This window comes from Bactrocera neohumeralis, chromosome 6 (genome assembly GCF_024586455.1).
Source record: "Bactrocera neohumeralis isolate Rockhampton chromosome 6, APGP_CSIRO_Bneo_wtdbg2-racon-allhic-juicebox.fasta_v2, whole genome shotgun sequence".
In the NCBI taxonomy this organism is placed as follows: Eukaryota; Metazoa; Arthropoda; class Insecta; order Diptera; family Tephritidae; genus Bactrocera; species Bactrocera neohumeralis.
The window spans coordinates 47,925,143-47,950,496 of NC_065923.1; the positions used below are offsets into that span (position 1 = coordinate 47,925,143).

The following is a 25,354-nucleotide window of genomic DNA, read 5'->3' on the forward strand; positions in this document are numbered from 1 at the left end:
CAAAGGTTCTGCGGAAGATGTATGGTCCCTTGCGTATTTGCAACAGCGAATACCGCAGTCGATGGGATGATGAGCTGTACGAGAAATACGGCGACATTGACATAGTTCAATATATTAAGAAACAGCGTCTAAGTAGGCTAGGTCATGTCGTCTGAATGGATAAAAACACTCCAGCTGCCAGGAAAGTAGAGGAAGAGGAAGAGCTCCACTCCATTGCAGGTAATGAAGGACCTGGCTGCAATTGGAATCTCGATTTGGCGCCAAACACCGAAAAGGAAGAACGACTGGCGCACTGTTGTAAACTCGGCTATAACCGCCTAAGCGGTGTCTACGCCAATAAAGAAGAAGAAGATTATAGGCATATTGTATACATACATATATTTATAGGTATATAATTTGTGGATATTACAGCATCAATCCGTACATCAATACCCAAACTTCAAGTTAGGCACTAACATTAAATGCATTTGCACCAAAAAATCATACACAATGAGTCAATTTTTTGTTGTAATTTATTCGTATGTATGTATTTAAGTTACCAATTAAGAAAATAGAATGATTCATTCACTTACAGTTATTCAAATACTCGTATATGTATATTTGTATGTTTTTCGAGAAATTTAATTTCGAGTTATATGTATTTCACAATATGTATATATGTATGTAATACATGTTTTTTTTTTAATTTTCGTACTAAATTTACTTGAAGTATATAGCTAAATATAATTTGCAGCCTTACCGCCGTCAGTCTATGTCTTTGAAAAAAGCATAAAACACACACATACGCGTTCGTATGAGTGTATATGAAAATGCACTTATCTAAAAATATATATGTATGTATGTATAACAGCATTTGATATGCAAAACTTAATTAAAATACACTTCAAATACTTATGCAAAAGTCTTACGAACTACGGCTTTACGAAAACTACGAAATTTTAGCGAATGCCCGACATTCGTTTGTAAAAAAGGCGATGACTTCTGGAAAAGTGCGCTGGCTTACATAAAATGAATGCAAAGTTTTAGCAAAAATAAGAAAAAATCATTCTTTTACTTTGCTTATAAGTAAATACTATTGACTAACTAGCTGAAAATGTTCACGTGATGAAATGCAGCAATATTCGAAATCGAAATCGACTATTTCCGATTTTTCGAAGTAGGTCTGCTACTGTTTGGCAAATATGCTCGCGTTTTGTGTGATTATCTTCTCGATGCAATTCTTCACATTGTTCTTGTGTGGTTCGGGTATGCTCTCCAGCTTCGGCAGCATTTTGATGAGGAAATGGAAATCGGTGGAGAGGTTAATGTTCTTCTGCGGCACCAATTCCACTTGGGCCATGGATGTGACGGCTTGACCGTTACAATTGCTCGCGTATCTAATATTCGTGTTGTTTGTTGTGCTAATGTTGTTGCTCTGCTTAGGCGCAAAGCGTTTGATCTCGCTTGTCGTGTTATTAGCATGACTGTTATTGTTGCTGTTGTTGTTGTGGCGTGCATTCATCGTAACCGCCGACACAATGACCGGCGTCGCGGCAGAGATCTGCTTAATATGACACTGTGCGCCAATTTTCTGACTGCTGTTATTATTATGGTTGTTGCTGCCGCTGCTGTTGTTGTTGTAGTTGCCCCAAACGCTATTCGCGTTGTCGGTGAAATGTGCGCCATTGTAGGCTGCGTTTTGTAGGTGAGTTGTAATGATTTTTGTACGATTCTTTTTTGGTGGCAGTGTAATTGGTAGTCTTTCATTGTTCGCCTCGGTCGGCGCTTTGTTGTTGTGCTCTTGTTTCAGTTGAAAATGCGACTGTTGCTGTTGTTGGTGTTGCATTGGCTCAGACTTAATGACATTGAGATTGGTGCTGCCGTTCAGCAGTTTTGAGGTCACCGTCGGCGTCGGCGCCGGCGCCGGCGTTGACGTCGCTGTTAGTGGCGCCAATACTGGTGCGGCGCCACTCGTGTCTTTGGCCTGTATGCGATTCAGTATTTCCGGCAGTATCTTTTCGAACTTCTCCGTCAGCGTGCCGCTGTCCGCTTTGTCCGCAAAAAGCGTTAACTTTTTCGAACCGCCCGCACCTACAATCAGACCATTTTCTCGTTTTAAATACTTATGTGCATCTTTTGTTAAAGCATCGTCACCTTCATCCTCCTCGCCATCCTCGGCGCAACTGTTCTCCTCCATAATCAAGTACATCTTCCGCTTCTGGCCGGTCGTCGCTCCAGCCGTCGCTGTGCTGGACGTTTCGGCACCGTGCGGTTCATCGGACTTTTCGGTAATCATAAATACTTTGCGATTGCGCGGCGCTGAGTGTGTGGGCGTGGGTTTGCACAGCAAACTGTTGAGCGTGCGCGGCGCTTGTGAGGTTGTGTTTGTAGTGAGTAGAGACTTTGTTGATTTTGTTGTTGTAGTGGATGCCACGGAGGGTGGTGGAGGTGATTCGGTGTCGGAGTGTGCATCGCTGATCTGCGAAATTGATGAGGCGATAGATGAAATGGAATTTGTACGTTTCGGTGCTGTAACAATGATCGTCGAGGTACCGCTTTGCATAGGCTTGGGCAGGAGCGCTGAGTGACGTAGGCGTTTCTATGGAAAATAAAAATATGTTTACGTTTACATAGTAAAAGTAAAGTTTTTATGCAAAAATACTAAAGAAAGGAAATTGTAGAGCCATTCAAACCCCGACGAAGCAGATATGCAAGTAAAAGATTTGTATAATTTTCTAATCCAAAATGTGGAAAAATCTTGAAGCTTCACATGCAACATGCAAACAATTATTATCAAATAAGTGATTTATGCTATAGTGAAAACCTAACCGACCTTATCCTAATACCATTTTTTTCATAAAATACTCCTGCATCTCACCTCGCCACCTGCAAGATGATATCCCACATTGTCTAAAAAATGTTACCGTCTTTGCAACCCAACTTACATATTACATCTAATGGGTGAAATAACTTTGTCATAAACTCACAGATCACCACTATAACTTTATCTAATCCTGCCGATATGTATATAGGATATCACTTATTATCATATATATCACTTAATATATATATCACTAGTGTAACCATGATCTCATGCAAAGCACACTTGCTACTAGTCCCAACCAAGCTCCTTTGGCTTGTGGCGAGTGACTATCGTTCTGTATGGCGTGGCCTTTTCCTGATGGAACACAAATCCTGACATTAGCCAAAGTTGACCGCTTCTGGCTGATTGTTTTCTTCGAACGATCCATTTGTTAACAGTACAGATCCGTGTCGGTAGAGTTTGGACGTAGACGAACAGCTCATACTTGAGGATTTCCTGCCATTCTCACTAAACACATAGTTAGTAAAACCTACCTGACAGTAAATCCGCGATTGGTTATTTTCCATTTCATAAATGGCCAATTTCCAACATCAGTAACCATTTTTTGATAGGTCTGTTTGTATTGCATATACTATAGTTATCCGATCTGAACAATTTTTACAGAGATTGCACCATTACCAATAACCCACCCCATACAGCTTCTGCAGATGGCCCTGGTAAGATTTCCAGCTTTGCAGCGTGGACGTCAATAGGGCAATGTAAAACCCCCAAGTTGGGGAGAGACTAGCCTTACTGAGAGCAAAGAGATCACTAGAACTGTTGCGGCTGAAGCCAATAGGATCGGGAGCATCGCTACGCACTCCCATTCTACTGTTAACGGTTCTAAGGTGCCCACACTTGCTAGCTGATCAGCTTTACAATTTACTGTGATTCCGCTGATACCGGTCTTATCACACAGAGACTATGATTTTGATTCCGACCAACCCTGCGGCCTAGCACCCAGCAGTAGATCTAGTCCTTATCACTACAACTGGATGAAAACACTGCAATAGTCTCCATAGAGAGCTCGCCGGTAAACCTATGGGCAGAGAAGGAGCCGCCAGAGTTCAGTTTGACGATTCCATGATTCAAGTGATCCGGTGACCAGTCAAAGTATGTGAGAACATTCAAGTGTTTATACACGTGCTCTTTTAAGAACCCATTTTCGGTGGGAGACGCCACCTTTTGCCAATGACTCCTCTAAAGTAGTATAAGGCAATCGATATTCGGTTCCCATGAAAGCTTTCTATCCAGGATGAGCCCTAGATATTTCACTGTATCCGCCGGTTGCAAACGGGTGCCTGACATACGAACATAACTTAGGAACTTAATCACAAGATATATACAGTTTGGGTATATACTATAATATGTATTGCGTTGTGGTCCCGTATAAATATGTATTTCCCAAATATGAATAAAATATGCTCATTATATTGAATCTATCAACCAAATCACATCACACCCATTTCATTGAAATCACAACCACAGTTGATACCTCTCCACACTCTTACACGCATTGAAATGAAAATGAAGTTATACTCCCCCACACCCAAACATCGCATCATCGCATTACCTTGACATCATCTGTCGATGCAGCAGTCTGGTACGTCGTTAGCACTGGCTTTGTTATGGCTGCGGCGGCAGTGACGGTGCCGGCTGATGCCATTAACGCATCCTTCTGCAAGCGCGTCGGTGTTGTTTTTATTCGTGTCTTAGCCATCGTCTGCGCTGATTGCTGCTGTTATTGTTGTTAGTCTTTATGTAATCGTATGCAATCGTATATTTGAGTCTTTAAATAGGTATATTGTTTTTGTTTGGCTGTTGCACGACCCTTGATTCGCATACAATTGCCGCAGCTCTTTCTTTCATTCAAATCCCCTGCTTCTTCTTCGCCTTCGCCTGTTTATGCTTTGTTGTCGTTTCTGCAACATATGCTGCCGTAGACCACCACCAATGAGCGACTGTTTGGTGCGCCGGAGTGCGTTGACGTTCTTCGTCCTTTGCCTCTGCTCTTCAAGTGCGCTTTTGGTGTTTTTGTTGTCGTTCACCTTGAAGTTTATGCTGCGAACGACGGCGCCGATGACGACGATGACTTGTCAATGTGGCAGCTGCAATAGCAAGCAAAACAAGTTTGGTGAAGTTTATGTTGAGCCAAAAAGTGCAAAATAAAAAATGAGAACTTCAAATTGTTATGGAGTTTTAAAGAGTAGAACTCTCCTAATGAAGCACTTGTTGTGTGCGTTTGTTGGTAAGTGTTGTGGTGTATAGTGATGTGCAATGATATAGAAGTGAGCTTTTGCAAAGCTTTTCGTATTTTATTTAAAGTTGATGAAAACTATGTGTTATTTGTTTAAATATTGAATGTTAAAAATAAAATATCAATCAATTTTTTTTTAATTGTAGTTGAAAGATAATGTATGTAAAATATGTGTATATGAATTGGTTAGCTATTTAATGAAAAAACTAAAATAAAATATCTTAAAATTCGCACGAACAAATTGTAAAAAAACAAAAATATGCGAGAAAGAAAGAATTACCTCATAATAGAAAACGGTTTAATCGGCCTATTAATAACTGCACATCAAAATAACCAGTCCAAAAAAACAGTCTACATAAAAAGTATTTATAAAATTCCAAAATCTTTAACTGGACCCCGGATAATTATTTAAAAGTGAAAAATAGAAATGCAAATATATTGCTATGGTTATCAAGCCTTATAAAGAGTACAAGAAATTGTTGCTGGTTAAGTTAGGTTAGTCATCCTATAGGATGCCTGCGCTTGACTTGAATTTTAACAGACTCAACTGCCTCACTATTGATAGCTCCTCCAGTGTATCATACTGTGGGACCCCAGATGCTTACAGCGTAGTTTTGCCAATGCGGGACAAGTGCACAAGAGATGCTGCATTATTTCCCTGGTGCCCTGCTGTATGCATTTCCAACAGTCTTCTCGATCTGTCAGCCCCATCCTGCGGGCGTATGTCGCCACCAGACAGTGATCAGTTAGTATTCCCATCATGTTCGTATAGTCTCTTCTATCGAGTGCCAATAGGAATTTTGTGTACTTCCGATCTACCGTTTTGCACATGACTTTTGCAATTTTGCACCCAGGTAGCTCCTTCCATCGGGTTTGATTTTCTTTACGATGCTTCTGTCCAAATCATACCTGTAGTATAGACAATACATGGGTTTTCCCAATGTTGATCAAGTTTTCGGATGTTAGCCGTACACCATTCTTGGCAAACTCGTCCACTCTTTCATTGCAATCGATGCCTTTGTGGCCTGGCACCCAGTAGAAGTGTAGTTGCTTGCTTCTGGTGACTCTTTCCACTGCTGCCCAGATTCCCAAGACACTTCTGGCCGATATGCGATACAAGGTTACTGCCTTGATTGCTGTTTCGCTGTCTAAGTAGATGCTGGCTCTCTCTGCGAGGAACACGAAACCATTCAAAAGACCATTTATCAACATAAATTTCAATTTGGTGTGGATCTGCTTTAGCTTTGTATTATTTCTCATTAAATCTTCATTTTGATTTTCGTACTCTTCTCAAAAAAAAAAAAAAACATACTGGCCTCAGCTCCACCGACACTGTAATAATATTGACAAATGCATTTTTTAAAACATGCAAGGGTACCATACATATGTAAATATCTTATTCTGGATTTACATCACATCATAGTTTGTGTAGCAGCTACAAGCTATAGTGGTCAAATCTGAATATTGAAGACTGTAGCGTTGTCTCAATGACAAATTTCGTAAAACTATCTCATCAAATCAGAAATTTTCCATACAAGAACTTGATTTCGATCTGTTAGTTTGTACGGCAGCTATATGTTATAGTTTACCAATACCGACGTTTCCAAAGACATGAGTTTTTTGGGAGAAAAGAAAGAGTTTAAGAATTCGGATCGATATCTCAAAAACTGAGAGTCTAGTTCGCTTATATAGAGACGAACATGGCTAAATCGACTTAGCTCAACATGCTGATCTTTTAAATATAATAACATCACATTATATGTTCTAAAAAATTTTCACCACATAAACTCGATTAACACAAGTCATTGTGCTATGTTTCCGCACAGCACTGTATATATAAAAAGCTTGAGACTGCAGAGAATACATTAACCGCTGTCATTGCTGTGAAGTGAGCTTTAGCCACTGAGCTTTGCACTTATAGAATTTCAGTTGCTCGTGCACAAGTTAGCGCCGGCGATTTTCTGCAACGGTGCATGTATGCAGTTAAAGCTCTACGAGACAACAAGCATATATACGCCTATAAATACAATGCACTGCTTACGCCGACCGGGCGCATAAACCAACATACATACGCGTGAATATATGTAAATACACAGTCACGTTAAGTTTGGTATACATTACAAAGCCAATAGGAACTTAATACATTTGGCACTGGTTTGGCCAGAAACTTCCAGTAACTGAAAAAAGCATTTCCACACGCAAAATATAAAAGAAATGAAAGCGTTGTTATTGAACAAAAGTTGTTTGCATCTGATTTTGTTGTACTTTACTTTATTTTTGGCAAACTATAAATATACACGCAAGCTAGTGAATGCGCTGCCGGATGTGGAGTCGGATATGCAGGCGCTACAACAGTAGCATAGTTTGGAATTGTAGAGGCGTACAGAGGCAGGTCGCTAACGCCAACACTAGGCTCTAGCGCTGGCATTGGCTGCGTGCAAGAACTCGCCGAACAAGTTTAAGGTCAAGTTTAAATGCTAAAACTACTGAAATTGCACAAAACGCTGCCACTACAAGCTATGCACACACATACATACATTCATATGTATGTAGATATGTAAAAATACATAACCAAATTAGAATACACGTTGTTTGCTTTATTGTAGCACACTTTACATACTTTAGTCTAACAATTTTCCGAGTGGCGGTCCATGGACTCGCCAAAATTTACGTCGAACTAGCCAAAATACGAATTTCCAAAATGCACTAGAAGAATTGCAGCGCTTGTCTTAATGCTGTCGCGCTAGCCGTTTTCATTATTATATGCATATAAACATTACATTGTATACATATATATATATAATATATGTATATACACTCCCCTTATGTATTACTTATTCAATAACACGCTCTAATTAACCACTGTTTCTTTCATTTTTGAATTTTTCTTAAAACAAAATTACAACAACAACAACAGCTACAACAACAAGACACAAACACACACCTTAACTCTCAGTCCACAATATATGTATGGCGAGTAAGTGAGTGCAACGGTTGCTAAAACGAAACGTCTGTGCCATCACCGCGATCAACCGATCATGTCCGGAGTTCTTTGTTTACTGGATGTGTAATTTCTTCTGCTTTTTAGCTGCAGCTTTAAAATTAGAATCCCATGCAACGTTCGCCGCACCACCGCACCACCACCAACCCCTTGGCTGGGCTCGACTGGCTGCTTTCAAGTGCGCTTTTCCGCACTTGCTGCTATGCTTTTTGCCGTGCTTGGCACATCCTCGAGACAACGCGACCGCCACTGCGCCTACTACGCTCCATACTATGGCGCTCTCACAATTATATACATTATAAATACATATATGGATGTAGTATATAATATGCACAAATATACGCGTATATGTGAAACTTTGAATGCTTTTCCCCTTTGGCGTCCTTTGGCTGCATGCTTGCGCTCCAAACTTTTACGGTGTATACATAATTAAGCGAAAGCGGCTCAGCAGTCCAAAGTTGATTTGGAAGTTCTTGCCCGCGAAAAGTTTCCTGTATCTACCTTTACTCGTGCATGTGCTGCACTCCGCAACTTCACTAAAGTTCCTCACACTCGCCGCCTATCAATGCCGTTGTCAATGGCAATGCGAGCGCGCTGGAGAGAGTGAATGTAAAAGCATAAAAGCGCTTCGTTCTTATTTATTTATTTATATAACGTTATGTATTTTGCGATTTACACATATGCGCTAGTGCGTGTATTTATACAAGTGTGATTGTTGTTGTTTATATTGCATTTACTCCATTCTAGAGAGTACTGTGCAGCATTGAGTCTGGCCTCTCTCATTGCACTTAATAGAGTTCGCAATGTTTTTGTTGTTGGGTGTCGGCAATGCACGCTGTGACATAAAGTTATTTTAATTATTATTATTATTATGACCAGCAGATGGGCTTGAACTAGCCTGTACCTGGCAGCAAAGAATATCTACATGTGTACTATTTAGACTACACTTTCCTGGGCATGACATTTCAATACAATCGATGGAGTAGTTTGCTTAAAAAAATCGCAGAAATCGACGTTTTTATACGTCTCACTAGGTGTGCCCATTCTTAACCAGGTGCTTCCACTATAGCAACAGAGCTTTACTATATTCATTCTCATAGAACGTTGCTGTTAAAAGTCCGTGCTCAGCCTTTGGGGTTTGTTTATAACCTGTGGTATAGAGCGTGTCCGCGGATTTTAAACAAATGAAAACCAACATGTTGGGCTCGGTTTATACAAGGTCTGTCGCAAAAGAAACAGCACTTTTTAAATATAACTGTTTCGGATGGCGCCACCTATTGGTGGGTATATGAAATAAAAAGTTAGATCTCTTGTTGACATTTCGTAAAAATTTTAAGACAATTGGATAACTACAGTCGATGTTATCGATCAAAAAGTGACAGCAGCTTTTGGTCATCGGTCGTAAAATGCAAAGAGCCAATATTAAATTTTGTTTTAAAATTGGGAAAACGTTTACTGAAACATTGCAAATGATGAAAAAAGTTTATGGTGATCAGTGCCTATCCCGTAGTAATGTGCATGAGTGGTTTAAGCGATTCCAAGAAGGTCGTGAGGACCTCTGTGACGATCAGAAGTCGGTCGTCTTCAGAAGTCAAAAATAAAGACAATGCTGATTTGTTTTTACGATTCCGAGGGTATTGTACACCGAGAGTTCGTGCCACCTGGCCAAAAGATTAATGCTGTGTTTTACCTTGGTGTTATGAAGCGTCTTTTGTCACGCATTCGTCGTGCTCGACCACAATACCGTGAGGCAGGGTCCTGGCGCCTGTTGCACGATAATGCGCCGTGTCATCGGTCGACGCTTGTCACTGATTTTTTACAAAAAACTCCATATTAACCATTAATCACTCACCCTACTCACCTGATCTGGCACCCTGTGATTTTTACCTATTTGGAAAACTTCATTTGCCCATGAAAGGACACTGGTTTCAGGACATTTCAGCTATTCAAAACGCGACGACCGATATTCTCAAGAGCATTCCTAAAAATGACTTTAAACACTTATTTGAAATGCTAATTGACCGGGCTAAACGCTGTATCGAAGCACAGGGAAATAAAAAGATGTAACTTTTGAAAAATAATAATGTTTTGTTGTTTTTTTTTTAACAGTCCTGTTTCTTTTGCGACAGACCTTGTATTTTTCATCTAAATTAGTTTTAAGAATCATTAAAAATAAGTTTAACGAACTTCAAAGTGGTCGCACGTCACTTTTGGATGGAACACGGTCATCTATCCAGAATACTGCCCTTCCCACGGAATTTGGGTTTAAGTAACCGCTACGGACCCGAATTTTTATCCGGCCAAGGACTGCCAACTTGGCACCATTCCTCCAAATTACTTCATGAATGTTTTCTACCGCTACAACTACAACACAACACGGCAAAAGTTCGACCTCTCAAAATAGACAGACCGCCAATTGTAGGTGCATGATATAGCTGAGACAGTAAACATTTTCTTCAGATTCATGGATCATATATTCAATACGAAATACTGAGAAAGTTGAGGTCCTGTGGACGCCGCGTTTGCTCACTCCTCTCAGCTCGCTCAATGAATGTAGTCATTTTACAGCACTGTTTGAATATAAACCGAATTTCTGTGCCGTTTCCTGGCCATCAACCAAACATGGATCCACTGGTACACACGAGCACTCCAAGCAACAGTCGAAACAGCGTACTTTGTTCGGCGAATCCACTCCAAAGACGAAGGCTTTCCTATAAACCTGGTATTTATAAGGTGCGGTCTATATCGACTACCTTTAGAAGAAGAAGAACACATGGCTATACTATTACGAATTATTCAGCAGATTTCAAGCCAAATTTTAAAATAAAACGAACCCTTTTGGCGAAATTTGGTTTTGACTTTGGTAGTATCGATTTCGACTAACAGAAAAAGCATTCTCTTCATTACCCGTAATATAAGTATCCAACTGTCCTGTTCGTATAAAAATAGTTTGCAATTCAGTGGCGATTAAATATATCGGGTGATTTTTTAAGAGCTTGATAACTTTTTTTTAAAAAAAAACGCATAAAATTTGCAAAATCTCATCGGTTCTTTATTTGAAACGTTAGATTGGTTCATGACATTTACTTTTTGAAGATAATTTCATTTAAATGTTGACCGCGGCTGCGTCTTATTCGGAAAGTCCAATTTTGGGCAACTTTTTCGAGCATTTCGGCCGGAATAGCCCGAATTTCTTCGGAAATGTTGTCTTCCAAAGCTGGAATAGTTGCTGGCTTATTTCTGTAGACTTTAGACTTGACGTAGCCCCACAAAAAATAGTCTAAAGGCGTTAAATCGCATGATCTTGGTGGCCAACTTACGGGTCCATTTCTTGAGATGAATTGTTCTCCGAAGTTTTCCCTCAAAATGGCCATAGAATCGCGAGCTGTGTGGCATGTAGCGCCATCTTGTTGAAACCACATGAGTCAACATTTAAATGAAATTATCTTCAAAAAGTAAATGTCATGAACCAATCTAACGTTTCAAATAAAGAACCGATGAGATTTTGCAAATTTTATGCGTTTTTTTTTAAAAAAAGTTATCAAGCTCTTAAAAAATCACCCGATATAAAAAAAAAAAACAAGAAAAAACGTTAACTTCGGTTGCTGTCGGTGAAGCTAAATACCCTTCACAGGTGCATTTCTGTTAGTAACTATGTGTTCAGTTTGTATGGAAGCTATATGCTATAGTAATCCGTTCTAAACAAGTTTTTTAGAGATTACATTGTTGCCTTAAAAAATAACATATATCAAATTTCGTAAATATATATCTTGTCAAATGTGAAAGTTGTCCATACAAGAACTTGATTCCGATCGTTCAGTTTGTATGGCAGCTATATGCTATAGTTAACCAATCAAAACAGTTTCTTCGGAGATTACATTGTTGCTTTAAAAAATAACATATTCCAAATTTCGTGAATATATCTTGTCAAATGTGAAAGTTTTCCATACAAGCATTTGATTCCGATCGTTCAGTTTGTATGGCAGCTATATGTTATAGTGTTCCGATATCAGCCGTTCCGACAAATGAGCAGCTTCTTGAGGAGAAAATGACGTTTGCAAAATTTCAAAACGATATCTTAAAAACTGAGAGACTAGTTCGTATATATACAGACAGACGGACAGACAGACAGACGGACATGGCTAAATCGACTCAGCTCGACATACTGATCATTTTTATATATACTTTATAGGGTCTCCGACGATTCCTTCTGGGTGTTACAAACTTCGTGACAAACTTAATATACCCTGTTCAGGGTATAAAAACTTTATTTAAGTTAAAACTATATTTAATTAAGACAAACCATTAAATGAATGTTAATATGTAGGCCTTATTTGTTTTTATTTTTTGACCAGTAGCACCAACCCTTAAATGCATGTGTATAATTTTGTCAACATAATTTGATCTCAAAACGAGACTTCGCGAGAAAAGTGCAAGACCTAATAGGTTTGTATGCAATTTTACGCGTATATATGTATGTATGTATGCATGAGAATAAAAAATACACGCTCTGCGCTACAAAGCCCACTTAACAATGCACTTATGTGTATATATACTTACATACATGCATGCACACATACATATAAGTATGTATATAAAGCTTGTATATAAAAAAACAAAAATATTGAATGCAAGCACATACATATACATATGTACTCGAATGTGTTATGGGTTTTAGCGCTTTTGTGCTAGGCCGCAAGCACTTCATTCCGATCCAGCGCACCGCCGCATTCGCACAGCAATAACAACAGCAATACACCACCACCAGAGACTCGGAAAGTGTCTATGCGACGGGCAAAACCGAATTCTATGCACAAAACTGCAAAGCTGCATGCGTTTATTGGTGCATTCGCATGCATGTGCATGTATGCACACGTTTGTATGGCCGAGTGTCTGTAAATGTGTGTGCTAAAAGCCGCCATGGCATTGAAACTCGCCTCCATGTTGTGACACAGTTCAACAACCTTTGACTTTGAGTGCGCTGCGCAGCCGAGATAACTCGAGAACTCCATGCGCGTTGCACCCGACTCGAGCCGAATAAGGAGTGTCGAGCATCAAATGTATTTATATGTTTGTGCAAAATATAAGTTTTTGTATATTTCTATTTTACCAAAGTGGTAGTAAATTGCAATCAAATAAGTAAAGAACAAATATGAAAAATATAATGACCAAAAATAACCACAATTGAATAAAGCGAGAGAACGGTAGAGAGACGTTGATTCTGAGAGTGAATGCGCATAAAAACTGCATGACAATAAAGCTTTTACAAAGCTCTAAACTGCATAGGACACACTGTTGAGCATATACATATGTACATATGTACATGTACATACATACATATATATATGTATATGTATATGTATGTACAATATGTGTTGGTGAAGGCTTACGATGCTTATTATGTTCAGCATGTTTATAAAGCCTATTTATTTGAATGTAAATAATTAACTTTTTATGTATATGCAGGGGTGTATTTGCAAGAGTATATAATTGTTCACGTTCGCATTAATATTCATAGTATATACAAGTAGCCCTTAATTCCCAAATCTACGTTGAAAATAAATACATACATATATATCCCATACATTTGTCGTCAAAATAAAAAAAGAAAAGTTGTTAAATATTAGGCGAATGTGTCTTGGTGTTGTCCAGCAATTTTTAAGTTTCCTTCGAACTAATAACGAATTTTTGGAGATATTCATTTCAGAAACTTAATATAACGGGTGATCCAGATGATTGACAGATCATGCGTGAGTCGTGTCAAGCTGTCTTGTTATTTTTTTTTTTTTTGAGTATTTTTTGGTATTTCATTATGAAAAGACTTACGACTGAACAACGTTTACAAATCGTTTAACTTTGTGCTTCGCGCTCTTCGCTCAACTTATGGTGAACATAAGCGACCTACTTTGCGTACTATTCGCAATACCATCACCCATATTGAGATCCAGCATTTATTATTGGATAATATTCGACCGAATAGACCACATCCAGCACGCATCTACGGCTGCTAGCTGAGGGGTAGACAAAGACCGTGGAGAGTCGATTCGACGCCGTTCGCAGCAACTCCAACTGACTTATGGAACGACTTGGCGCATTTTACCTCGAGATCTTAAATTGAAAGCGTACAAAATACAGATTGGGCATGAACTGAAGCCACTCGACCTCGCCAAGCGACATCGCTTCGCTCTGTGGGCTCTTGAAAAGTTCCAAGAAGATTCGAAGTTTTCGAGCCAAATTTTGTTCAGTGATGAAGCCCATTGGGTAAAAAAGAAAAATTACTGTATTTGGGACGAACAGCAATCTGAAGAGATTCATGACCACTTTATTAAAAAAAAATGGTTTGGGGTGGTTTGTGAGCCGGTGGATTGATCCGTCGATACATATTTCTTCAAAAATGATACCGCAGAGAACGTAACCGTCGATGACGACCGTTATCACGCCATTCAACCGACTATTTGAATTGACTGAAATTGTAGTTCGTGATATCGGCGACATTTGGTTTAAACAAAACGGATCCACTTCATATCACATCAATCAATGGATTTATTGAGAGAACACTTTGGTGAGCAGATAATTTTACGTTTTTCGCTGGTAGATTGGCCACCAAGATCGTGTGATATCTAAATTTTATGCAGACAAGCCCGCTTCGATTCAGGCATTGTAGTTTTTAAAATACCGTTATATGGGGAGCGATTTGTTTACTTTAGCTTGAATGGTTTTGGAGATATGGGGCAACGACCATTTTTTTCAAATTTGTTAGTCCACAGTCGCTTACTATTGCGATTCCTTACACCAAAGTATAGTTTTATATCCTAAATTAGTGTATAGTTATGGCACTTCATAGGTGGTTCATTTAGTGGCGTTTTGTGGGCATAGTAGTGGTCCGATTACGTCCATCTATGAACTCGTTCTCTCTTTTTCGCCAGGAAAACTGTGTACCAATTTTCTTTACGATATCTCGATTTTTACCCAGTTATACTATAGATTGCACAGACAGACAGTTACTCGGAATTGAAGTCGTTTCGTCATCCTGATTTTTTTCAAAACCAGAAAATATAAAATATAAAATAATAGGTGTAAAATATTTTTTTCTAAATAAAAACAAAAAATTCAAGTTAATCTTTATTCCGTCCACGGGTTTTTAATACACAGGTTCCTTTTTTTTTGCATACAGGTCACATTTGCATCCTTGAGCCACTCGTATATTACATTATTATCTTAGAAAATAAGCTGTGCCAACTTTTGTGAAGATACATTGTCAAATGGGAAAGTTTTCCATACAATTCCGATCGTTCAGTTAGTATGGCCGCTATATGTTATAGTGCTCCGAATGCGGCAGTTCCGACAAATGAGCAGATTCTTGAAGAGAAAATGACGTTTACAAAATTTCAAAACGATATCTTAAAACCTGAGGGACTAGTTCGTATATATACAGACAGACAGACGAACAGACAGACGGACGGACAGACAGACAGACGGACATGGCTAAATCGACTCAGCTCAACATACTGATCATTTATATATATACTTTATAGGGTCTCCAACGCTTTCTTCTGGGTGTTACAAACTTCATGACAAACTTAATATCCCTGTTCATGGTATAAATATTGACGGGTGTTATGGAACCCAAACAGATAGATTTGCTGATTGGATTTTCCTGTATTCTAAAATACGCAAAACCAATATTTGAAACAACTGTTTACTAATGCGACATAACTTTAAAATCAATAAATTTGAAAGCAATTCTCTGAAAGTTTACAATGAGTTTCGCTATTTTTGCCTTTATTTTACTGGAGGAAGATATTAAGCGATCACAAAAATACACTTGATGCCCCAGGGGAATCGTAAGTGAAATTTGGCCAGCATTTACTTGTACGAGCTTGTATGTATTTCCATACTTCGGCTCACGATAGTAAGCGACCCTCCAACTTTTCGATACCATTTTTGTAGTACGATTTGTCCTAAGCTTCAAAATAGGCCTCAGTTTCGGCGATCACGCCTCAAGTTTGGCGAAAATTTCTTCCCAACGACCATTCTTTTGAGATCTGAATACACGAAATAGTCACTGACAGATCTGGAGAGTACGTTTGACACAGAAGCGATTCGAAACCCGATTCATGGATTTTTGCCTTCGTTTTCACTGACTTATGACACGATGCATAGTATTGGTAAAACAGGACTTTTTCTTCAAATGCGGGCGTTTTTTGGCGATTTCGCCCTTCAAACGATCTAATAACCCTATGTTATAGTCGCTGTTTATAGTCCCTCCTTTATCAAGTTATTCAATAAAAATTATTCCATACACATCCCTAAATACAAACGCCATATCATTGCCAGCTCCACTGTTTGGAGCAGGTTCATCGTGTGCATTTCACTGGGATTACAGTCGATTGGACTTCGGAGTGAAATATTGGAGCCATGTTTCATCTATTGTCATATATCGATGCAAAAACTTCGGTTTTTTAAGCTTGAACATCTCCAAACGCTGCTCCGAATCATCAACTTGTTCTTGTTGTTGTTTTAACGGAAATTCAATCTCCGTTGGGATGATAAGTGTCATTTGTGTTGTCGTCGATGTCATCTAACGGGAGGCCCAAGAAACATGCTGTTTCGACGGGGTCGGACCAAAGGGAGGAGGGTGTTAGATGAGTAGGGTTCGTGGGGCATGCAAAGAGGTGGTCAGTGTCATGCGTAGACTCGTTGCATGCAGGACATACATTCGGTATGTCAGGGTCTATTTTGGATAAGTAGGAGTTTAACCTGCTACAGTATCCAGAACGAAGTTGCGCAAGGGTCACACGCGTTTCTCGCAGCAGCTGGAGCTCTTCGTCTGCTATGGGTGGTGGTTTGACTCCAAGAACGCCATTCACGGGAAGGGAGTCGGTGAAGGTGTTGATGGCTCCGCTGTGAATGTCGGTCAGTACCTGTCGAAAGTTAGTTGCGTCCGAAGTTCGGTCGGCGTACTGTACGACGTCGTCGACGTAGTCGAGGAATGACCTTTTGATGCCCCTAGGAGGCGGTTCCGCTCCAAGCAGATGGCTGCAGGGGTGATTTCAGAAATCATCAACTCGTCGCTGTTTTTAGTCAAAAGTTAAATATTCGTGAATGGTATGATGTGCACTTTCAGTTGATATCTTTAGAGTGCCTGCTATCACGAACAACTTCACTTTACGGGCATCGAAAATTATCTTGTGGATGTTTTTGATATTTTCGTCGGTAACAACATCCTGTGCGTTTACCTTCTTCGGTGCTCATTTTAAGACGTCTAAACTTAACATTTCACCTTAGACAGGGGACTTTTCAGTTGACTTGTTTATCACATTGACGGCAGAATAAATATGGAATAAGGACGTTGAATTAAGTTAATTCGACTCTTTTTGCTTTGTTTCTGATTAAAAAAAGTCGACAAAATTGGTTTCTGTGGCACTCAAAACTGATACAATTTCTGTTGCGAACTTCAAACCAATGATACCTGAATTCATTACATCGACTACATTGTTTTTTATCGGTATCAATACTGACCACTACCCGATTGTCTACAAGAAAACAATTTTTCATGCGCCACTTTGTTGCAGGTATCCTTGGTCCTTGATATCAAAATATAGCAGATGTCGAGAAATTGAAAGGGTTTTCTAACAGAGGAATTATTTTATTTAAATAGTAAGAAAATCGGTTGGCGTATCAGTGGAACAGCCATACATTTTTAATTTAATAAAAAATAATCTTCACTATACACGAACAACTTAAGAGATATTGTTGACTACCCAATGGATTATTCTTATATACATTAATTAGTAAAATTTATTATTTGTCGAAATGTTTTCGTGGTTTAAATTACTAATAACTACTAAATTTGTAACATATAATGCTTAAAAGCCACTTAAGCTACGCATAAAACTTATTCTGAGTCAGCAGAGTCATCATCATCGTCATCTTCGTCGTCAAGTTCAGGCATGGGGAAGCGCAGAATGGCCGCTATGCCAGTCAGATTGGCGAGTTGTTCTCCCGATATATGCATGCTGGAGAATATCTTCACCTCGCCACCGGCATCACGTACGGATTCAACTAAATTTACATATTCTTTTCGTTGATTCACATCTTGACAGCGGAATAGATTATCCGATATGAGTAGGGTTTCTATCGCCATCGCTTTGGCCGCTTCCAACACATGCTTCTTGCCGTAGAATGCACGAGCGGGCTCACAATGTAATATATTATAGAATTGCTCCAGTATTTTAACTTCTCTAACGGCTTTGGTATCGGATATTTTTACCATAACGCTGGGATCTTGCAGCACCTCTTTGAGTGCTTGCTTGAAGCCCGACGACGAGCGTACAAGTATGAACTTGCTCTTATTGTCCAGCAGTAGTTTGATGTCAGCTTTCACCGCCTGCTGAAACATATATTCGAAGAACTGATCACGTACAAAGCCCGGCGAGGCGATCAGTACACACTTGACTATGTCGAAATTCACATGTCTCAATATGCCTTGCATGACACTCTCGTAAAACTTTACCAGTCCCTTCTCGTGCTGTTGCGTGTGACCTTTGCGCTTGCGCGGTATCGACACCTCGATTTTGCTGCGCACCAATGTCATGCTAGCGGTAATCAGACATACATAGGCGAGACCCTCTTGCATCACAATCGCCGCCAAGTCGGACGATTGTGTGGGGTCACATGCCATTTCAATGCGTTCCAGCGCTATTGTGTCCCATTCGGCTTTGCGCAGTTCAAATTTTCGATTCAACTCCAAATCGAGTGTGTGATAGGCGCCCATCTTGACGTATTGGTTCTCTTCGATGTTACGTCCCTTTAAGCGCAGCATGCATGCTTGTGTATCGAAGTCTATGGACTCAACACTTATTGTTAGTGTGGTGCGTACACGATTGCTCGTCGAGGAGCCTGTCGCTGACTCATTTTGCACTTTTCGTATGGTTGTGCTGCGCACTTGATCGCCCTCGGCAATCAGATTGTATGTGTGCCACATATCTTCGGGCTCTTCCGCTATCAGGGTAACGGAGCCCTGTGCGCCTTTATCAAAATTTCTGCTGACCAGCCTCATGTTCTATTTAAAGTTGGGGGAAAAATAGAAAACTTTTATGAAATAAAAAAAATATTTTGTTAAAGGTTTTCAGAAAACGCGCGCCATTTGCTTTGTGTTGCTCGTAAATATATTAAAGATAAGTTTAGAGTTAAAAAAAAATAAAACATTTGAAATTTGTTTTGCATTTTTATCTAAAGCCACAACCCTATAAACGAAATTGTATAAGTTGAAACTCAATTCTAAAAAAATTTGAAAATGAAGAAGCACAGAATTTTCATCTTTGAGTTTCTGAGATCAAAAATAGCAAAAATATTGGGACGGATTGTATCAGTTGAGTTAATATACAATTAATAACTTCAAATCTTTGAAAACACACACGACAACGCAGTAACAAATAGCAGTACTCGATTTTTTACGAGGATAAGGTAGCTATTTCTCTTTCCAGGCATACAGAAATCACATTTTTAGAGTAATGTCTTCCCGAGAATATATTTGTACAAACTGAAATAATATTTTAGGTTGGGTAAGTTCGATATTAAGGGGTTAGGGGTAGTCAGAGGCACGAAAAAATGACAATTTTCAGTAATTTTTTTTTGCTATTAAATCATGTTATTTTACGAAAGTAGTAATATGGCATTATTATAGAATGTGTTGACTTGAAGTCACGAAAATTAAAAAAAAAAAATTTAATTTCCAAAGTTATAGTTGTTTGTGTTGACAAAGTTCCAAAAAAAACGTGCTTGCGGTGACAACCATAAGTCCTTGGAGATTCATCTAAAATCAATCGGACAAAAAAAATTTGTTTTATAAATAGATAAACTCGGGCCTGATCGAAGGATTTTTTTTTTTTCAAAAATTAACAAAATGGCGGCCTCAGGAAATTTTGTTCTAAATTTTTGGGAAATTTTTGGTTTTAAAAATCGAAATTTAAAAAAAAAATTGTTCGATCAGGCCTGAGTTTATTATATATTCTAAAAGCCGTATAAATTTCATTAAAGTCTACTGAGCGGTTTTCGAGTTACAGTTGTTACCAGTTGAAAAAACATAGTTTTGAGAAAAACGCGTTTAAAGTTTCACACTAGCGCTTTGAAGTGTCCGAGCTCTCTTTGTTATTTGTCGAATAACTCAAAAACTAATTATCGGATCAACGTGAAATTTTCAGAGAATATTTTTAAGATATTAGACGAACGAAAATGAAAAAATAATTTTTTGAAAATTCTGAACCCCTAACCCCTTAAAGTATTGAAAAAGATCTAAGAAGATCTATTATATAACGATGTTGAAAAATCCATCGTTGTCCAGTAGTTCGACAATTCGCCTATGACTAAAGCTTTACTTCGTAATATACATACATACTCGTATACTTGTGCTCACACAATTAAGTCACATGAACGTCATGATATACAAATTCATAAAACTTTAATATTATTAAGAATTCGAAAAAAGGTTCCACGGAATTAAGAAATTGACTTTAAATTGATTGTATTAATTTTTTTTAAAGCTGAATTTTAGTTTAAAAACAAAAATCTGTTTCCTCCTTATTAGTATGTATTTTTCGTGGTCATATAATTAAGCCACCGACAACAAAAAACTTTTTTGCTAAAACAAAAATCATTTAAATTCACTAAGTTCGCGCTTTGGGTAGGCCACTAGGGACACTTGCTCTGATTTATTGCTAGTCAGTCCTTAACCATCCTGGAGCAGTGCTTTTGGTCGTTGTTATCCCGAAAACGAAAAACCAAGGTAATGGTAAATCATCGGCGTAATTTCCATTTAAATGTCCTGCTAAAATGTCTCTGTACATACTGACAGTCATTTTGTTCTCAACTTGTACAAGTGGTCCTACCCCATATGTTTCACAGCTTTCTTTGTATATCGTTGGTTTAAATATTGTAGTGATAGTCGCCTGACATAGGGTCTACCATCTTGGATTCATCACTTCATACCACTAGACCCCAGAACTTTGAATCCTTTTACTGTTTGCTCTCTCGCAAACGCTAGCCTTTGTTTGTTGTTCTTTTTTGAAACGTTCTGTTTGCGTCGTGCAATTCGCCCATTTAGGGAGTTTTTCTGTAATCTACTGTCTGTGCTTGTACACCATGCTAATGTTTAATTTGTGCATCAATTATCCTTCACGCCAAAACAGGATCTACCTTGCTCATCGGTACTATTTGTCTATCGTCGTTACAGGGATTGTTGAGAAAGGATTAGGACTGAGTCGATTTGAAAAGATTTATTGAACCATCATTACAATTCTTTAAAAACTTTCAAAATAGGCTCTTTCTGCGTCGATGCAGCGCGTTGTCATGCTTTCCAAGCATTGAAGCTGTCACGAAAGGCATTCTCCGGAATAGCCTTGAGAGTCGAGGTGCATCCGGGGGAGCCACATCTGGGCTGTAGGGCGGCTGCGGAAGCGTTGGGATGCCGGCCTTAGTTAGGTAACTGTTCACAAGAAAGGCGGTGTGAGGCGGGGCGTTGTCGTGGTGCAACTTCCAATCGGTTGCAATGTCTTGACGGACCCGATTGATCCTTCGTTTGAGTCTATTGAGGACTTCCACGTAAGACTTGGCGTTGAAGGTTTGTCCAGGAGGAACAAATTCATGGTGAACGATGCCTTTAATGTAAAAAAAAAACAATGAGCATCGTTTTCACCTTGGATTTGCTCATTCTTCCCTTTTTTGTTGGCGAGGAGACACCGGCGTGTGCCAAAAAGGTCTGGTGACACCGAAACAAACCACTTCTTGCTAAAGCAACATCAGGGTACCTGGTTGATCATATCAAACGTCTCTTTTGCTGATTTACCGAGTTTCACACAGAATTTAATCGCGTATCTCTGCTCTAACGAACGCTGCATTTTCGGCTTGTATCACTCAGAAAAACACTTCGGCCGAAAATGTTAGTCCTGACTCTCCAGGTGCTAGGAGACAACTGACCAGCCGCTCGTTCGTTAGCTAGGAACGCCCTCTACCGAATCCAGTCTGTGCGCGCACACTCCGAAGTACAATCGCGGCGGAAGAAAATCAGTGCTATTACTTTCCGGACAAACCCTGGAGGTGTTGTCTTTCTCCTTTTTTCTTACGGGGCAAATTTTCAAAGGTTTTATATTAGTTTATATTTTGCAAGGCATTCTTGACCCTTCCTGTAGAAAAAAACAAGTATCCCGTAATTTTCACAATATTTTTATTTGATAACACTGCCATATGACTTTTCTTTCACTAGGAGTTGAGTTTTTATTTTTGCCCATGAGAAAAGCCAGCCATACCCAGTCTGAGAGAGTCCTTATTTCAAAGCTTATCAGCTTAGGAGTTTCAAAATGGCACAACAAAGTAGCCCGATGCAATTAATACACAAGTATCACGTTCAAATCCAAAACTACTGCTCTGCTGTCAGAGAGAATACTCACTAATTTGAAGGAACAAGAAACTAGAGTTTATTAAGAGCTCACAACAAAATACTACTTCACTAAACTTGATTGATATTATTTTGTACGCAAAGCACCGATGATTAATTCTACTGAATGAATAGGGATACCTATAAAACTCATATTAAGCGGCACTGACATAAGACACTCAACGTAAACCTTATTGTCGGAGACCGCAAAATACAATATATACACACATATATCTACTATATACATACATATACATAAATAAGTTGAGCCGTACATACACATACATACATACCACAAATGCTTGTGGTTAGGAAGAGCTTTTAAAGTGGAGTCTGCGTGTGATAACGCATTTGATGAACTTGCGGAAGTTTTAAAAGTGAAGCTAGAAGTGAATACGAAAAGCAAAAATCAGCGGAATAACGTGCTTTGGAGAGCGTATATTAAACAATGAATAAATTCTACAACAGTGAGCCATCGCTGCTTAAAACAAATGTGATTGGTACGTTTAATTTTTCAAATTTAATAATAGTCTAGAATTTTAAGTTAAATAATTTGTAATTTCAAAGAAAAAACAAATAAGATTTTAAGTCAAATTAGAGTGAGTGGCGAAACGAAAATAAATGGATGGAGAAAATGAGATTATGCAATAGAATAATTTATGCTAATGTTTTTTTTGTTGAATTTTTTGACAAAGGAAAAAGACCAAAAGTAGCAAGCTCAAAATGGGAAACGGAAGATTTCTCTTCAACTTTTTTGATAACATAGCTCAACTGACAACCGAGACACGATAACACATTTATAAAATCGAATTCGTACGGTCTAAATCACTTTCTGGGGGCTGGAAATTTTAATTTAGAAGGAATATCATAGTAAAACTGCTCATAGATCAAATACATATGTATGTATAAAAATTACTCAAGGTTAAGGCTCCAAAATTTTATTTTACGTAATTTTCAATGAAACGATATATTTTATTTCTAGATTTTTATACATACATACATATTTCAAAATTAACCGCATATTACTATATTTCATAAAATAGATATACCATCAGATTTAGCACTTTGGATCCAAGGATTTAATATCACTGTTTCAATTTTTAATGTTTTTAGCATTATTATAATAGAGAACAGAAGTCATTCTTTAAAACTTAATTACATAATTTTTTTTACCGAAATATCTAACAAGCACAAGTATTTATATAAGCTATAGAATAAATAACGATTAATACATTATGTATGTATTTATTTGCGATATTTGACTCTCAAAATATGTAAATATGTGGGTACATGAATATATTTAACCAACCGCAACAATAGATATTCGAAACATGCCTACGTATAATATCTGTAACAATAGGCAGGAAGCTTTACAATGTTTGCACAAAGAAAAGAAAAAAAAGAAACCTGCAGGTAGACGAGCAAAAATTGCAGATTTGTGGAATAAAACGGTGGCAACCTAATACTTAGGATTTATGCACTTGCGACAATGTAAGAGACATACATACATAGTATAAGCAATAAGCTTTAGTTGGCACAATAAAAAATGACGCCAAGATTGGCCAAGAAAGCACAAAAATCGCACAAAATTTACAATTTAAGCCGAATAATGCAAGAGTATGTTCATAAAGAGTCCTTGTAGCCTGTCTGGTTGTGGAGCGACGAGAAGAGAACATGCCAGAGCTTAAAAGCCAAATCAAGCGTGAGGTTGAATAACCTTTAAGGCGCTTCTAGTAATTTCATTAAAGCACTGATATTTGTGTGAAGCACTGCTGTAATCACATACGCCATAAAAACATAATAAAAAAACGAAGTCGAGTTTTAATAGTTTAACACTTTGTTTTCATTATAATTTACTCTTAATTTTTCATACGGACAGTTTTATATTTAAACACAGAAGCTTAAAAGCTTTGTGTCCGCAAAAGTTTCATTTGTGTGACTAGAATATTTTATTTGCACTTACATTTCACTTGTAAAGTTCAATAAATGTCAGTGACTTTAAATATTTATTGCACAACGCTTGGCACTGGAATTACAATTTAGTTATTAAACACTTGTTCTGACATTTCCGGCGTCTTTTAATCACAATTTTATTCAAGAAAGTAAAAAAAAATAAACACCAAAGCCACGATAAACGTTCTGCACACACGTTAAAACACCGCCAAAAACAAAACTCGACTGCTCTTCTTTTGGGGTAGCGAAATCGGCAGAGCACATGGATGGCGCTTTCAACGCCCGCATAACAAAAACAAAACGCAGGCAAAAAAATGCAAAGACAAATCGTGAAAAAACAGCACATACACATGTGCGGCGCAGGCAAACTGTCAGATAGAAAAAATGCAAAAACAATAACAAAATGTTTCGCCCAGATATTTCACAGCAAACGCACAAGTAACTTCCTGGTCTTTAACCCAATAAAACACTATTTTAATTGAAGGAATTTATACTTTTAACAATGGCGCACGTTTCTGCTATATATTTATATATAAAACACACTTAATAAACCTTTTACCTTATCGCTGGTTTTGTAATTTTGTAAAGTCTTCTTGTCAACAAAGATGACAGGTAGGCACTGCACGGAATGTCAAGCATAGCGCTGGCAGTTGCGTAGTGCTGCCATATTGCTAAGGTGTGAAAATTTCGTTTGTACTAAAAATCGATAAATTTCGTTGATATAATCGATAGTTCTTTTTATTAGCGAAATAATGCATAAATTGTTTTGTGAAGGCATATGCTTCGTAAATATTAATATACATATTTTAATTTTTGAAAATTATTTAATTAATTTTTTAATTGCACCCAATGCGCAATTAGTTTATT

General features: G+C 38.3%; 2 protein-coding genes across 6 annotated transcripts; both read right to left on the reverse strand.

Annotated features, from left to right (window-relative positions):
* Window positions 1-494: 494 nt before the first annotated feature.
* On the reverse strand, window positions 495-24,936 carry LOC126762579 (homeobox protein 5). 4 transcript variants are annotated; one of them, XM_050479442.1, is made up of 4 exons: window positions 8,044-8,373; window positions 4,416-4,950; window positions 2,134-2,578; window positions 495-2,070 (listed from the first exon to the last, which is right to left on the reverse strand). In XM_050479442.1, the coding sequence occupies exons 2-4, from the start codon at window positions 4,560-4,562 to the stop codon at window positions 1,166-1,168; spliced, it is 1,497 nt and encodes a 498-aa protein (XP_050335399.1). In that variant the 5' UTR covers window positions 4,563-4,950; window positions 8,044-8,373; the 3' UTR covers window positions 495-1,165. The 4 variants fall into 4 exon arrangements, with proteins under 4 accessions (XP_050335399.1, XP_050335398.1, XP_050335397.1 ...); XM_050479441.1 differs by lacking the exon at window positions 8,044-8,373 and adding an exon at window positions 24,498-24,936 and having other exon boundaries at window positions 495-2,578; XM_050479440.1 differs by having other exon boundaries at window positions 495-2,578.
* Window positions 17,712-25,141, reverse strand: LOC126762589 (protein pelota). Of its 2 annotated transcripts, none has more exons than XM_050479458.1 (2): window positions 25,047-25,141; window positions 17,712-19,165 (listed from the first exon to the last, which is right to left on the reverse strand). In XM_050479458.1, the coding sequence occupies exon 2, from the start codon at window positions 19,160-19,162 to the stop codon at window positions 17,999-18,001; it is 1,164 nt and encodes a 387-aa protein (XP_050335415.1). In that variant the 5' UTR covers window positions 19,163-19,165; window positions 25,047-25,141; the 3' UTR covers window positions 17,712-17,998. The 2 variants fall into 2 exon arrangements, with proteins under 2 accessions (XP_050335415.1, XP_050335416.1); XM_050479459.1 differs by having other exon boundaries at window positions 25,031-25,090.
* Window positions 25,142-25,354: the final 213 nt, after the last annotated feature.